The 17,182-nt window shown below is 44.7% G+C and overlaps 1 protein-coding gene across 1 annotated transcript in view; it reads left to right on the top strand.

Moving 5' to 3' along the window:
- LOC310837242 (uncharacterized protein) overlaps nucleotides 1–17,182 on the top strand; it is a 39,972-nt gene that overhangs the window by 17,879 nt on the left and 4,911 nt on the right. Inside the window, exons 10-15 of the mRNA XM_083723457.1 lie at nucleotides 135–390; nucleotides 2,515–2,834; nucleotides 5,031–5,210; nucleotides 7,304–7,547; nucleotides 13,144–13,463; nucleotides 15,490–15,669. Of these exons, the coding sequence (XP_083579583.1) occupies nucleotides 135–390; nucleotides 2,515–2,834; nucleotides 5,031–5,210; nucleotides 7,304–7,547; nucleotides 13,144–13,463; nucleotides 15,490–15,669 (1,500 nt within the window). The remainder of the gene's footprint in view (nucleotides 1–134; nucleotides 391–2,514; nucleotides 2,835–5,030; nucleotides 5,211–7,303; nucleotides 7,548–13,143; nucleotides 13,464–15,489; nucleotides 15,670–17,182) is intronic.

The raw sequence follows: 17,182 nt of genomic DNA, 5'->3' as shown, positions 1-17,182 counted from the left end.
GAGTTTCTTTCACACAGAGAACCTTCCAGAACCCTCTTGTATGAATTAGAAAAGATCTCTACACATCAGATCACTACTTTCTGCACCGAGAAATACAAACTGACATCATCTTCACGTGTTCTCTTTTATTTCAGGAGGGGATGTCTGGGAGACAGACAACGAAACCAAAGCGCACCCAGTGTTTGGGGAAGGCAATAAGTGTCCCGACACAGAAGACGACGCCTGGAATCAGGATGGAATGAAGAAGCAGGAGGGAAGTAAAAACAGTGAGCGGAGTCACGAGCCACTTTCTTGCCCGGACGGCAACTTATGTGAAATTGCGGCGCAGTTACGAGCCCAAAGCAGCCTTCGGAGGGATGGAAGGAAAGAGTGCCCTGCGTGTGGGAAAAGGTTTGCTTGTAAATCAGCATGTTGATACCCATACGGAAAACCTCTGACAGGGAGCCAACAAAGAGAACAGGCCATTTGCAGATTAGAGAACAAACGACACACACAGACTTCTGAAGGTTGATTCTGTCTAGATCAGCAGTTCTCAACCTGTGGGTCCCCAGATGTTGTTGGACTACAACTCCCATCATCCCTGAGCTCTGGCCTTGTTAGCTAGGGATGATGGGAGTTGTAGTCCAACAACATCTGGGGACCCACAGGTTGAGAACTGCTGGTCTAGATGAAGAGGTTGGCTTCTAACTCCCCCTTCACTTGCCCTCTGTGTCAGTCCCCTCCTTCTATCTACGGTGACCTCCAAGGTACCCTCTCAGTTAGGGTTGCCATATGTCCTCCTTTTCCAGGACATGTCCTCTTTTTCTGATCTGGTTGCCATGTGTCCTCTTTTTCCAGGATTAAAATTTCTGTCTGGGCGGATTTTTAAAAATTTGGCAAAATGTCCGGGAGGGGGGGGGGAGTTGTTTAGTTTTTTTGTAACTCAAGAAAAATTGTCTAGTGCATCAGGCTCAGATCTAAGGCCCCTGGCTAAGCTAATTTGCAGCAGAGAATCACAACAGAGCAACACCTTAAACTAACTATATCCTGTATAAATCCCTTCTTTTGTGGCTGAACTGAAAGGCCGCTGGCTCAACTATAAGATCTTTGAGAAGGAGTCTGGGAGGGCAGGAGTTCACATCCCCCTGCCCTTAAGGAGAGTCCATAAAGGTAAAGGGACCCCTGACCATTAGGTCCAGTCGTGGCCGACTCTGGGGTTGCAGCGCTCATCTTGCTTTATTGGCCGAGGGAGCCAGCGTACAGCTTCCGGGTCATGTGGCCAGCATGACTAAGCCGCTTCTGGTGAACCAGAGCAGCTCACGGAAACGCTGTTTACCTTCCCACCAGAATGGTACCTATTAATCTACTTGCACTTTGATGTGCTTTTGAACTGCTAGGTTGGCAGGAGCAGGGACTGAGCAATGGGAGGTTTTCATATTGCATTTTCATACAAAATATTCCAGCTTTGATCCAGACAGTGGTCAGAAAGCTGCTCCTTGACTAATAAGATAGTAAAAAGGTAAAGGTCCAGTCATGGCTGACTCTGGGGCTGCAGCATTCATCTCGCTTTATTGGCCAAGGGAGCCAGCGTACAGCTTCCGGGTCATGTGGCCAGCATGACTAAGCCGCTTCTGGTGAACCAGAGCAGCGCACGGAAACGCCATTCACCTTCCCACCAGAATGGTACCTATTAATCTACTTGCACTTTGATGTGCTTTTGAACTGCTAGGTTGGCAGGAGCAGGGACTGAGCAATGGGAGGTTTTCATATTGCATTTTCATACAAAATATTCCAGCTTTGATCCAGACAGTGGTCAGAAAGCTGCTCCTTGACTAATAAGATAGTAAAAAGGTAAAGGTCCAGTCATGGCTGACTCTGGGGCTGCAGCATTCATCTCGCTTTATTGGCCAAGGGAGCCAGCGTACAGCTTCCGGGTCATGTGGCCAGCATGACTAAGCCGCTTCTGGTGAACCAGAGCAGCGCACGGAAACGCCATTCACCTTCCCACCAGAATGGTACCTATTAATCTACTTGCACTTTGACGTGCTTTCGAACTGCTAGGTTGGCAGGAGCAGGGACTGAGCAATGGGAGGTCACGCGGTCACGGGGATTCAAACTGCTGACCTTCTGATCAGCAAGCCCTAGGCTCTGTGGTTTAACCCACAGCACCACCCGTGAGAGTCCATATGTACATGTTAAGCAGCTTAATAAATTGTTCTGTGCACACTGTGCACAATTGACTTCCTGTAGCCAATCAGAAGCCGCGCTTTGGTTTTCGAACTTTTTGGAAGTCAAACAGACTTCCGGAACGGATTCCGTTCGACTTCCAATGTACAACTGTATATATTTTGTGGTTTTATATTTTGTATTTGTTCTCTGAACTGCCCTGAGACCTCTGGGTTTTGGGCGGTATATAAATTCAATTAACAACAGCCAACTGGACTCCTCAAACCAGCTAGTTTTGTTAGGGAGAGAGAAAGAGCTTCTCCTGCTGCCCTGCTGTATACAATGCCTCACTCTTGCATGTTGCCGTAGGTGGACCAGAGATGAGACCCAAAAGATGCTCTCCATAATAGCTCAGAGCGCCGGCACCAAGGTGTTTATGAGCAGTAGCACGGCTACCAACGAGAAGTACTGGAAGTCCTTGCAGGACAGCATGCATGCCCTGGGATACTCGAGATCCACCTGCCAGCTCCGTGCAAAGTGGAAGCGCCTGAAGATCGACTTTTTCAATCGGGGAATCAAGGCAGCATGTGGACAAATTCGAGTCAAGCATCCTCCTGCCTTCTACAAGGAATTAACTGCGATCTGGATCGCGGCAGGGAAGCCGCCTTTCGGGGAACGCAGAAAGCCTGGTAGGTGTTTATTTGCAGGATATTCTATTTCTGGGTGTGGTTCCCTCCCATATTTCTCTCTTGTTTTATTATATTTTTATTGATTTTTACATATAATTTCCAAAAATAATAAAACATATTTTCATATCTTATACAATGTTTTGGGCATCCATCAACCACATATGAAGATTTTTCAATCTTTATCACTTAATCTACATTTCATTAATTTCCTTATTACTTTTAATAATCCTTAACTAATAATTCTCTTCATAATCTTCTCTGCAATATTTCACATAGTCCTCCTTACAGAACTGTCATGTCATAAAAAGATCCTTCTTTTTCTTTACATTTCCAACATTTATTACTTGTTTTGTACATTTTAGCTAATTTCACCGGTGTAATATACCATCTGTACATCGTTTTCATCACATTTTCTTTCAAGGCATTGCATGCTGTAAATTTTAATCCTTCTTTCCAGTTTTTCCCAGTCTTTTAACTGTATGTTATACCCAAAATCCTTGTCCCAATGTAGGTTTTTCCCATATTTCTCATTCCAGCATTCCGCCTCCTCCCCCCCACAAGCCTATAAGCTCTTACAAGACTACAGAACTTTAGTTGTCGTTCATGCATTGCAGTGGGTTGGACTAGATGACCCTTGGGGTCCCTTCCAAGTCCAATTCTATCATTCTCATGACCCAGGGGTTTATCTAGGCCAGCCTTCGCCAATCTGGGGTCGATGGGAGTTGTAGTTCAATAGATATAACAACACTGAAATACAATGTGTGACTGGAAAAGTTTGGTAAACGGTCACAGAAATCAGACAGCGAGTAATATTCAAACATACAGTCAGCATCAGAAACCCATGAAATGCTCACAGTTGTGTACAGAGATGAAACTATAACTCAAAAGACAGCATATGAGTGGTTTAAGCCCTTCCGTGAAGGGCAGCAAACGATCAAAGATGACCCACGGTCTGGCAGACCGTCAACAAGCAGAATGGCAAAGTTTGTGAGTTATTGATATCGGATTGGCGTTTGTCCATCCAAATGTTGGTGGAAGAATTGCATATTCGGTCTGAAACCGTTACTGAGGTTACTGAGTTGTCCCACCCTCCATATTCTCCCGATCTGGCCCCACCAGATTTTTCTTTTTCCAAAACTGAAATCTGCACTGAAAGGGCACATATTTTCCAACATTTCGCACATCCAAGCTGCTGTGAAGAGGGAACTGAAAGCAGTATGAAAAGAGGACTTCACCAGAAGTTTCCAACAGTTCTACGAACATTGTCAACGGTGCATTGTATCAAAGGGGGGGCCTACTTTGAAGGCCATCACCTCCTGGCAAATAGAAGGGGAAGAAATGGAGGCAGTGAGAGATTTTACTTTCTTGGGCTCCATGATCGCTGCAGGTGGTGACAGCAGTCACGAAATTAAAAGACGCCTGCTCCTTGGGAGAAAGGCAATGGCAAAGCTAGACAGCATCTTAAAAAGCAGAGACATCACCTTGCCAACAAAGGTCCATATAGTTAAAGCCATGGTTTTCCCAGTAGTGATGTATGGAAGTGAGAGCTGGACCATAAAGAAGGCTGATCACCGAAGAATTGATGCTTTTGAATTATGGTGCTGGAGGAGACTCTTGAGAGTCCCATGGACTGCAAGAAGATCAAACGCATCCATTCTGAAGGAAATCAGCCCTGAGTGCTCACTGGAAGGACAGATCCTGAAGCTGAGGCTCCAATACTTTGGCTATCTCATGAGAAGAGAAGACTCCCTGGAAAAGACCCTGATGTTGGGAAAGATTGAGGGCACAAGGAGAAGGGGATGACAGAGGACGAGATGGTTGGACAGTGTTCTTGGAGCTACAAACATTAGTCTGACCAAACTGCGGGAGGCAGTGGAAGACAGGAGTGCCTGGCGTGCTGTGGTCCATGGGGTCACGAAGGGTCGGACACGACTAAACGACTAAACAACAACAAAGCTATGTATGTTTGAACATTTCTCGCTGTCCGATTTCTATAACAACATTGAGGAAAGCCAGATAGCAAAGGTGATGTAGAAAGACCCATCATTTGCTCCATGCGAAGATCTATCTATACCAGGTATGGGGAAGCTTTAGCTCAACAAGAGCACTTTCCCTGGTATCCGGAAACCAGTATTCAGAAAGCCTTAAGGCCTCCAGCCGTGTTTCCACTCATTTTGGTTTCTCTCTCAATTTCAGTGGTGGATGTGTGCGAGACGGACAACGAAAGCAATTCCACAAATGGGGAGCTACCCCCAGTAAGGCCCTGCGACAGGCCAGCAGCCACTAAGCAGCAGCCCAAAGAGGCACCAGCCACCAGGCTTCCCCTGCGGATCGTGGGACCCGAGGTGGTTGATACCGGCGGAGTCGCTCCTTTAGGTACGCCAGTCCCAAGCCATATTTATTTATGCATTTTGCTTAAATGTTTGCAGGCTGCACTTTCATGTAAAATGCCATCCGGCGGAATGCAGTCTAAAAAGACAGTGCTGTGGTAACAACAATAAAAGCATCAAGCACGTCACTAGAAGTGGCAGTCTGCAATTATTCTGGAATTCCCACTGTTCTGTTACGATACAATAATCTTTGTTGTCATTGTCCCATACAGAACAACGAAATTGAAAAAATCTACATCAGACATTCAAAAACCAACCAGCCTGCTATCCCAGCCTGTTTAGCCCCCTAAAAACTCTGATACCCCATAATTAAATACAATATACTCCCATAGATACTACCTTACACTGCATTTAAAACCAAAACCGCGTTTGGATAGAAGCTGTTTCTCAGGTGGCTAGTCCTAGTCTTTATAACCCTGAACCTTTTTCCAGAAGGCAGAAGCTGAAAGAGACCATTTCCGGGGTGCGCACTATCCTGCGCTATCTCTGCAGCTTTCTTATGGCACCTGGAAGCATAGATTTGACCCAAGGTGGGAAGAGTGCACCCAATTATTCTCTCCACAGTCTTTACAACCCTGGACAGCATTGGTTTTTCCCTGACCGTGTTCTTACGTTTCCTTCTCTCTTTTTTTGTCTTTCGTGGAATAACAAACTGGTTTGATGTTGTTGCTGTTGTAAATTTTTATTGAATTTTCAAAAGTTTAAACTATGTACTTCCATACATAGAAGATTTGTATTTTCCCAACTTCCTGCCCCATATTCTATGGTGTTTTAATCCCACCCCACTTCTGCTGCACAGTACCTTCTATTTCTTTTCAACCAGTGTGCCCTGGCACCCCCCGGGGTGCCTTGAAGGATGGTCAGGGGTGCCTTGGGCAACACCCGCCTCTTTCTTTCTTTCCCTCCTCTGATGCCCTCCCTGCATCTCTACCTCCCAAAGGCTTGCACAGCTGTTTGTGGCAGCAGCCCTGGCTATAAGCTCCCCAGGCAAATGGTCCCTCTGGGGCTGGCCAGGGGGTGCTGGGTGCCATGAGCTGAGGCAGCCTCAGAGTAAGCAAGCAAGTGGACGAGGGCACACAGCTCCCAGCCAGCCCTTGCTGTTGGGGATGGACAGACAGGTGTGGGGCCAGGCAGGCAGGTGCTTTGCTAGCCTTTCTTGTGCCTGCTGTGTGTAATGCCTGCCTGGGAGCTGAGTGCCCAGTGCCAAAGGGGAGTCTTTCCACCAGGCAGGCCCGGCGGTGCCCGCTGCTGCTGCTGCTACTGCCTCCCAAGGTGAGTAAGGTGGTGGCCTCATACGCAGCTTTGGCCAGTCTCCGTTGGGCCACTGAGGCTGGGGGCATCCTCTTCCCAGGCTGCTGCGGGGGGTGTGACATGAGGAGACCCCTCTCTTTGGAGCAGGAGGGGCAGCCCAGAGACCAGGAGTGGTGGCGGCAGCTGGCCCCAGAGGACTCCCAAGGAGAGGGGAGAATAATAATAATAATAATAATAATAATAATAATAATAATAATAATATTTTATTTATACCCCGCCCTTCTCGGTTCAAAAACCGGGCTCAGGGCGGCTAACAACAAATTTAAAACACTTAATTATAAAAGCAGTATAAAAACATGAATAACAATAAAAATCAATCATCAATTTGATAATCCCCAGAGCTAGCTATCTGAATTGGTCCTACTCGGGCCAGCGAGGAGGCCAGGGGAGAATTAGATGTGGGATCTCAGAGCGGGTGGCTGAGGGAACAATACACAAGGGAGGGTGTTTGAAAAGGGGTGAGGGGCTGCCGGCAAGGGGGGACATAACTGGGTTTCTGAGCCCCACAGGGGTGCCGCAGAAAGAAGGAAGTTGACCAAGAGAGCCATGGACTCAAAAAGGTTGAAAACCTCTGTCTTGCGCCAATACATCAAAACTGTGTTCCCCAGTTCCTTCTGTTGCTCATGTTTCAAATCCTGCTCACGAAATAGTCCTTTAATGTCCATCTGAATTTGTTAAACCAATGTTTATAGTGTGACGTTGCTTTGATATGCCCTGGAGGATAAATAGATAATCGCAGCAGACACGTTTGCCTCCTCTCTCTTTCAGGAGGGGATGTTTGGGAGACGGACAACGAATGCCAAGCCCATCCGGTGAACGAGGACTGCGCTAGCTGCCCACACACGGAAGAGGACGACTGGGATCAAGATGAAACGAAGAAGCGGGAGGGAAACAGAAGCAACGAGAGTTCTGCTCATGTGTGTGGCAACATCTCCGGAATCGCAGGCCGCTCGCGAGACCAAGCACCGCAAACCCCGGAGGAAGGGGAAGAGTGCCCTGCCTGCTGGAAGAGGTGATTTGCAAGTACAACTGGTTGATATCTATACAGGAACCCAGCTACCGGGAAGGGGAAAATGTATCTGGAGTGTGGAAAGAGCTTTGAGTCAAGGCAACCCACTTTCTTCTAGGGACACGCAAGGAATCTGTTTCCGAAAGGCTCTTATAGAAATTTTGGGGTTAGGATGTTCTTGAGCGTTGTCGCCTCTCAGATAAAGCTGCTCATTGTTGGGCAGGGGGTGGGGTTTACAAAGCAATAGTAATCGAGGAAGCATAGGCAAAAAAATCCCCTCCATATTTAATAAATACACCCAAGACTAAAAAAACGTGCATGTCCCCCTTTGCAGTGCATGCACAAATCCGCCTGTGTTTCTGCATGTGGGATCCTGTTGTCTGCATGACCCTCCACTGCGATTCCATTTAGGAACTGCTTTGCATGAAGTATAGTGGTACCTCGGGTTAAGTACTTAATTCGTTCCAGAGGTCCGTTCTTAACCTGAAACTGTTCTTAACCTGAAGCACCACTTTAGCTAATGGGGCCTCCTGCTGCTGCCGCACCACCGCCGCACAATTTCTGTTCTCATCCTGAAGCAAAGTTCTTAACCTGAAGCACTATTTCTGGGTTAGCGGAGTCTGTAACCTGAAGCGTATGTAACCTGAGGTACCACTGTATCTCAAAGGTAATTTCACAATGAAGGAACGTCAATATTAGCCCAGCGCTCTCACAAACACCCACTCACCCCCTTCATACCCTACGCTATGCAAGTCTTGGGGTGAACAAATGCGTTTTTAACACAGGTCGCTCTCATAACTGTTGGTTGATCTTGGTACTGCGCACACCAGGGTGGGGGCCAGATATGTGGCCCTCCAGCTGTTGGACTGCAACTCCAAGTATTATGGAACTTATTGGCCATGGCAGGTGAGACTGAGGAGAACTGTAGTCCAACCTCAGTGGGAGGGAAATAGGTTAGCCATCCCTGCTCAACACTGACTGGCTGTAGCTCTCCAAAGATTGTGAATGGGGTGCCACCCTGTATGGGGTGCCACCCTGTATGGGATCCCGATGTCAGGGAGATAAAGGACTACACAACTTTTAGAAGGCATCTGAAGGCAGCCCTGTACAGGGAGTTTTTTTTTAATGTTTAGTGTTTTATTGTGTTTATTACGGCTGGGGCAACCCAGCCAGATGGGCAGAATATAAACAATACATATTAATAACAATCATCATCATCATCATAATTCATTATGGGTTTCCCCAGCCACCCTGGGCGGCTCCCAACAGAATATTAAAAACACAATAAAACATTAAAAACTTCCCTAAACAAGGCTGCCTTCAGATGTCTTCTAAAAGTTAGATAGTTGTTTATTTCCTTGACATCCGATGGGAGGGCGTTCCACAGGGTGGGCGTATTAGTATTATTTGAAGTAGGGTCTCTCCCAGCCCTATTTAGTGAGCAGGGATATAGGTCAACAACAACAGCAACAAATACCCCGCCCATCTGGCCAGCAAAATAATAATAATAATAAAATGTAAAACATTCCTGATACAGGGCTGACTTCAGATGTCCCCTAAAAGTTGTTTTTTGTTATTGATGATGATGAGAAGAAGAAGAAGAAGATGATGAAAAAAAAGACGACGACATTACAGTTATCATTTATATAACATATACTGTGTTGGTTTCTGAGGGGAAATTAAAGGCATTATGTTGGAAGACGCAGGGTAGATAAAGTGCTCTTCACACAGCACATAAACTGTGGAACAGAAGAGGATTAGACAAATTCATGAAGGAGAGGGCTCTTAATGGCTGTTAGGCATGGTGACTCAACTCTGCCTCTGAGTCACAGTTTCTGGAAACCACAGGAGAACAGAGTGTTGTTATGCTCAAATGCTACCTGTGGGATTCCCAAAGATATTTGGATGAGCACCATGAAACCAAAATGCTGAGCTAGGTGGGCCATTGGCCTGATCCAACAGGCTCTTCTTATGTTCTTACGTTAACCAGCCGAATTCCCCAAACCAACTACTGTATTTTTCGCTCTATAAGACGCACCAGACCATAAGGCGCACCTACTTTTTGGAGGAGGGAAACAAGAGGGAAACAAGTCCGTCAGTCCCTTCCCCCACCTCCCGGAAAAGCCCCCAAGAGCTGTGCTCCCTTTATTTATTTTATTTTTTTTAATGCTTTTTATTGACATTCTTCCAAAAAACAAAACAAAAGAATCTTTACAATCATTCTTAGTGTCATCTTATTTACAATGCGTAGAATCACGCCTCGACTTCCTTCCTTCCCAGTTGCGGTTTTCTTAATATACATCTTCTCATACAGTTTCTTCTACATTTCTATACACGTTACAAGAGTTATGTTAACCCTGCTGTAGTTCTTAAACTTCTACAGTTGATTCCTATAAATGTTACAAATTTACCCCATTCTTCTACAAACTATGCCCCTTTTTGGTGTCGAATTTTATGTCATTTTCGCTAATTCTGTGTATTCAAAAAATTTAGCCTGCCATTCCATAACTGTTGGGATCTCCGGTGACTTCCATTTTGGGGCTACAAGAACCCTAGCTGCTACCATGGCGTATTGGAATAATTTATGATCCTCCTTTTTTATTTCGTCCCCTATTATCCCTAGTAAGAATGCCTCCGTTTTTTTCGGGAAAGTGTACCTAAAAAGTTTCTTAAGTTCATTATATATTAGATTCCAATTTTTTTTCATTTCGTCACATACCCACCACATATAGTAAAGATCCCCATCCTTACGTTTGCATTTCCAACAGGCTTTGTTACCCATTTTGTACATTTTCACCAATTTGACCGGGGTAATATACCACCGGTACATCATTTTTTCCAGGTTTTCCCTTAAAGTGGAACACGCTGTAAATTTCATCCTTTTGTTCCATAAATTTACCCATTTATCGTATTCTATGTTGTAACCAAAATCAATTGCCCACTTTACCATCACTTCTTTTATTAACTCATCCTTGGTATCCCATTCTAACAGGAAATTGTACATCTTAGACAAAAGTTTTGTTCTTCCTTCCAAAATTTCTATTTGGTATTTAGATTTTTTTTAGCTGTGCTCCCTTTAAAGAGCCGCGTGGAGCTGCCTTTCTCCCTCCTGGGGGAAAAGCCCCCAAGAGCCGCACACATGCTCCACGCGGCTCCTTAAAGGGAGCGCTGAGCAGAGCCTCCCGCCTGCATCCGCTCCATAAGACGCACACACATTTCCCCTTACTTTTTAGGAGGGGAAAAGTGCATCTTATAGAGCGAAAAATACGGTCGTTTTGCTAGAGGGAGAGAGAAGTCATCTTGATTTATAGTGCCAATGCACGGTGGTACATGACACCAGTCAAGCTTGCAAAAATATATCATTTGCCCAATAATAAGTGTTGGAAATGTAAAGAAAATGAAGGTACATTCTTTCACCTTTGGTGGACGTGCCCAAGGATTGAGGCTTTCTGGGAGATGATCTATAATGAATTGAAAAAAGTATTTAAGTATACCTTCTTGAAGAAACCAGAGGCCTTTCTCCTGGGCATGGTCGGCCAATTGGTGTAAAAGAAGGATAGAACTTTTTTTATGTATGCTACAACAGCAGCAAGAATACTTATTGCAAAGTATTGGAAGACACAAGATCTACCCACCCTGGAAGAATGGCAGATGAAAGTAATGGACTATATGGAATTGGCGGAAATGACTGGCAGAATCCGAGACCAGGGAGAAGAGTTGGTGGAAGAAGATTGGAAGAAATTTAAAGATTATTTACAGAAACACTGTAAAATTATCGAATGATGTTGGAATGAAACGAAGCGGTTTTAGCAATAAGGTTAAATAGGAATATGTAAAAATGGATTGATATGAGATGAAAATACGAAGTTATAGTATGTGAAGATAAAGAACTAAGATAAAACAAAGAGGGTAAGGATTTGCTGAACTATCTGAACTGGAATACAAAAAAGGGAGGTGTGAGGAAGTCATGAAAATAAGTAAATGAATTGTAAGATATAGAAAGAGGGATTTATTTTTAACTGGGTTTTTTGGGGGAATTTGTATTTTTTGTTTTTTATTTTTACCATTTTTGTAACTTTTTTCTTATTGAAATTTTAATAAATATTATTTTATATATATATATATATATATATATGCTTTCGTAGATTTTCACGGGTACAGGAATGCAGGTTTTGGTGTCCTCGGGTGTCTTCCCGTGTAAAAGTTGGGGTGTCTAGGCGACGTTTCGACGAGGTCTCACTCGTCATCTTCAGGCTGGTGCTTTCGGCTTCTTGTTACTGGAACAGAGCGGGATCTCAATGTTTGAGTTCCTATAAATACTGTAGAGGGGGTGTGGTGTCTAGCCTCCAATGTTCTGGGCAGAGAGGAAGTTCCCAGGCTAGTGTGCCTTTTCTTCTTTTGTTCCTTAATTACTTGAGAGATACCTTGAGTGATTTCTTGAGTGATATCCTGAGTACCACTTAGGTGGGTTATTAGGTGTGGATTAGTTGCTAAAGTCTTTGTGTCTTGACCTCTTGAACTTTGTGAAGAGTTTTCCTGAGAAGATGGCTGTATTGCACTTAGTTGTGCTTTGGCTTGGCTTCGTGTATAGGGGCGAGCTGTGGTTTTGTGGCTTGTGTCAGCCAGATCTGTGTAGGGATTGCAGGGGGGTGCAGCATCCGGAGGTGCCACCATGGATTGGCTACTCTCTTTTCCAACACATGAAAGAAACAGGACACGAAATTAATTTTGCAGATTCCAAATTGCTCTTTAACACGGAACATCACCACAAGAGAATAATCATGGAAGCCATCGAGATAGAGAAACACCCTCACAACATGAACAAGCGTGACGACACATCCCGCTTGCCAGACATCTGGAAATTAGCCCTCTCCACAAAAACTGACACCAGATCCAGAGGCACACAGAACGCCAACACCAATCAACCACACCAGACCCAAACCCAGACCCTCTCCACAGATGAATTACTGACACCATCCAGTAGCCAATCCATGGTGGCACCTCCGGATGCTGCACCCCCCTGCAATCCCTACACAGATCTGGCTGACACAAGCCACAAAACCACAGCTCGCCCCTATACACGAAGCCAAGCCAAAGCACAACTAAGTGCAATACAGCCATCTTCTCAGGAAAACTCTTCACAAAGTTCAAGAGGTCAAGACACAAAGACTTTAGCAACTAATCCACACCTAATAACCCACCTAAGTGGTACTCAGGATATCACTCAAGAAATCACTCAAGGTATCTCTCAAGTAATTAAGGAACAAAAGAAGAAAAGGCACACTAGCCTGGGAACTTCCTCTCTGCCCAGAACATTGGAGGCTAGACACCACACCCCCTCTACAGTATTTATAGGAACTCAAACATTGAGATCCCGCTCTGTTCCAGTAACAAGAAGCCGAAAGCACCAGCCTGAAGATGACGAGTGAGACCTCGTCGAAACGTCGCCTAGACACCCCAACTTTTACACGGGAAGACACCCGAGGACACCAAAACCTGCATATATATATATATATATATATATATATATATATATATATGTATATGTATATATATAGTGCCAATGCGCTTCTTTGACTCTTGCATGTTGTCGTCCTAGATGGACCGGAGACGAAACCCAAAAGATGCTCTCTATAATCGCCCGTAGCCCCAGCATCAAGGCCTTTATGAGCAGCAGCACGGCTGTGGACGAGAAGCACTGGAAAGCCCTGCAGGATGAAATGCTCTCTCTGGGATTCTCCAGATCCAGCTGCCAGCTCCGCGACAAGTGGAAGCGCCTGAAGATCGACTTTCTCAGTCAGGGCATCGAGGCGGCTTGCGGACAAGTCAGAGTCAAGAACCCTCCTCCCTTCTACAAGGAAGTGACTTCGATTTGGATTGCAGCTGGGAAACCACCTTTCGGGGAGCACAGAAAGCCCGGTATGTTTTAAAAGAAACCTTCTGATTTTCAGGGTCTTCTGATTTTTTTTTCCAGATTTATCACTCCAGTATCTTTAAAAAAAGTAATAATAATAATTAATCTATGTAAAGCAGAGCTTTGAACTAGACTGCTGCCCAGCAGGATGTGGATAACAAAGCTTAAAATCCAGTGATAAATGATATAAAGATAAAAACAATGCAAATTTTTAAATTGAGAAATATAAAATACAGTGGTACCTCGCAAGACGAATGCCTCGTAAGACGAAAAACTCGCAAGACGAAAGAGTTTTTCGCTTTTTGAGTTGCTTCGCAAGACGAATTTCCCTATGGGCTTGCTTCACAAGACGAAAACGTCTTGCAAGTTTGATTTTCAATGCATTCCTATGGGAATCCGTGCTTCGCAAGACGAAAAATTCGCAAGACGACAAAACTCGCAGAACGAATTAATTTCGTCTTGCGAGGTACCACTGTAATTATATTAAATTGGTAAAAAACACACAATGTAAAGTGTTAATAATTTTAAAATTAAGGCAAAATCCTGTGCCAGCAAGATTGAGTCCCATCAAGCTGCTTTGAATCACATCGGGGGGGGGATATAAATAAATAATGACAATAGATTTCGCACTTTTGGAATTCCCGGTAGGATCCTGTTGATCAGGTTCTGAGTTCAGAGGTGCAAGATTCAAGTTCAGCTCCTATAGGAGTCCTCCTTTCTGATCACAAGCCATGGGAAGTACCAGCTAAAACAATGGCTTTGGAGATTCAATTGGTTGTGGTTATCAAAGGGCTCAGTGATGGCCTCAGCTTTTTGGATTGCTTTCTCTAAGGAGACGCAGGCAGGTCCCAGCCCTGCAGGTGCAAATTAGCAGGGGACAGGTCTCCTGAATCTTAAGGGTTGTGTAGAAAGTGCAGATTTTCTCACCAGTTGCTGTTGTTTAGTCGTTGAGTCGTGTCCGACTCTTTGTGACCACCTGCACCAGAGCACGCCAGGCCCTCCTGTCTTCCACTGCCTCCCGCAGTTTGGTCAAACTCATGCTGGCAGCTTCGAGAACACTGTCCAACCATCACGTCCTCCATCATCCCCTTCTCCTTGCGCCCTCCATCTTTCCCAACATCAGGGTCTTTTCCAGTGAGTCTTCTCTTCTCATGAGGTGGCCAAAGTCTTGGAGCCTCAGCGTCACGATCTGTCCTTCCAGTGAGCACTCAGGGCTGATTTCCTTCAGAATGGATAGGTTGGATCTTCTTGCAGTCCATGGGACTCTCAAGAGTCTCCTCCAGCACCAGAATTCAAAAGTGTAAATTCTTCGGCGATCAGACTTCTTTATGGTCCAGCTCTCACTTCCATACATCACTACTGGGAAAACCATGCCTTTAACTATACGGACTTTTGTTGGCAAGATGATGTCTCTGGTTTTTACCTCTGTCGGCAAGGTGATGTCTCTGGTTTTTACCTCTGTCGGCAAGGTGATGTCTCTGGTTTTTACCTTGTGGGGTATAAAGTATTATTATTATTATTATTATTATTATTATTATTATTATTACTATAAAGAATGATAAGTAGGACCTGCCAAAAATACTACTTCCCTACTCCCTATAGCCACTGCTGCCTCAGACTGAGGGAATAGTAGGGCAACCCCAGGCATTCACTTGCTTGCACCACAGCAGCTGCCTAAATTATGGGCTGCAAGGTGGAGGCTTCATTCCAGTATCTTGACTTTCCTGGGCTGAGTGCATAAAGCTAAGGGAGGCTGCTGCAAGGCAATTTTTATTAATTGGCTCTTCAAAATAGACCCGCCTTCGGCAACCTGGTGGCTTTCCATGTAGTGCTTTTTTCTGGGGCGGGGGAAAGGGTCTGGCACTCAACATGAGGTACTCACCACAGGCGGGGGGGGCACAGTCTCTCCCCCTCTCCCCAAAACACTTTGTCTGGAAAGCTTTGAGGTTAGCCACCCCTGCTCTGTACTGATTGGACAGTCCCTTCCGCTTCCCCCTCTGCCACTCACGTCGGTTTCTCTCTCCGTTTCAGTGGTGGATGCGTCAGAGACCGACAACGAGAGCAATTCCACAAATGGGGAGCCACCGCCGATAAGGCCCTGCCACAAGCCAGCAGCAGCCGGGCAGCAGCCGGAAGGGGCACTGCCAACTGGGCCTCCCTTGCCGGTCGTAGGGCCCAAGGTGGTCGATACTGGCGGAGTTGCTCCTTTAGGTACTCGGGAGCTGAGCCGTTTATTTATTTACATTTTTTTTAAACAATGTTTTTTATTTTATTGGTTTAGATTTAAAACATATACACATAACAACATTTAGTACAAAAGCAGAAAAAAGGAAAAAGGGACGAAGAGATATAAAGCATTATACACTTCCACTACGTAAATACAATAACATATTAACACTTAAATTCATACAAATACAAACTCACAAAAAGAACAGAAAGGGTTTCTATATCTTTAAAATGTTTCATAGACTGTATTTTCATACAAAATATTCCAGCTTTGATCCGGACAGTGGTCAGAAAGGTGCCCCTTGACTGATAAGATAGTAGTGAGTAGTTTTTATGGGTGCGTTTTTAAAAGGAAAGCATCCTTTAAGACTAGGTATTTTGTAACTTAAGGCCATCGGAAGAGTCTGCTGCCTCAGAAATGCCCACAAATTCTAGTGTTAGGAGAGAGGGAGGAAAAAATACTGATCTTTTGTCATTTTAACAGCTTTTGCTTTTCCAATATTTTGTGTTCTTTTATTTCTGTTTTCTAAAATCCATTCAGGTTTTATTATAAGAACAGTGGTACAAGCAGTTAAAGGCAAAACAAATAGAGACACCTTCGAATAAACGTGGACCCCTTTCTTTAACCATGTTAATGACCAAAATTAAGACTTCCTGTTACCAACCGCTCAGTATTCTCAGTGGAGAGGTTACAATAAGTAATATGTCTGAATGTTGGATCTGTAAGTGCATGTCTAGAGACAATGGATGAAACAAATACCATTAGATATACTGCTGGATAAGTGTTTAATGGTTATTGTATTTGTTTAAAAAACAATAAAAATTGTTTGTTTTTGCGCTGTGGGTTAAACCACAGATCCTAGGACTTGCCGATCAGAAGGTCAGTGGTTCAGATGCCTGCGATGGGGTGAGCTCCTGTTGCTCGATCCCTGCTCCTGCCCGCCTAGCAGTTCGAAAGTGCAAGTAGATAAATAGGTCCCTCTCTGGCGGGAAGGTAAACGGCGTTTCAGTGCGCTGCTCTGGTTCGCCAGAAGCGGCTTAGTCATGCTGGCCACATGACCTGGAAGCTGTACGCCGGCTCCCTCGGCCAATAAAGCGAAATGAGCGCTGCAACCCCAGAGTCGGCCACGACTGGACCTAATGGTCAGGGGTCCCTTTACCTTTACTTTTACAAAAGAAAATCTGTAACCGCCCCATGCTGTTCTATTTTCCAATAAAATTAGATTTTCTCCTGCTGTTCACATAACAAAACATTTGGTGAAGCTTACACGTCATATGAATTATAAATAATATAAATATTATAATAATGTGTATATCATGACTGAAGTAGTGCACGTTCAAAGAAGCAGAACATTGGAACGTTCGGGATAGATAAAAGAAAGTCTGTTGTGCAGTACATAGTTAAACTATGGAACTCACAGCCACAAGAGGCAGGGATGGCCACCAACGCTAGATGGCTTTAAAGGCAGATTAGCCAAATTCATGGAGGAGAGGGTTT

The sequence above is a fragment of the Podarcis gaigeae genome, assembly GCF_964106915.1.
Source record: "Podarcis gaigeae genome assembly, chromosome: 2".
Classification (NCBI taxonomy): domain Eukaryota; kingdom Metazoa; phylum Chordata; class Lepidosauria; order Squamata; family Lacertidae; genus Podarcis; species Podarcis gaigeae.
This window is presented reverse-complemented; position numbering and strand designations above follow the sequence as displayed.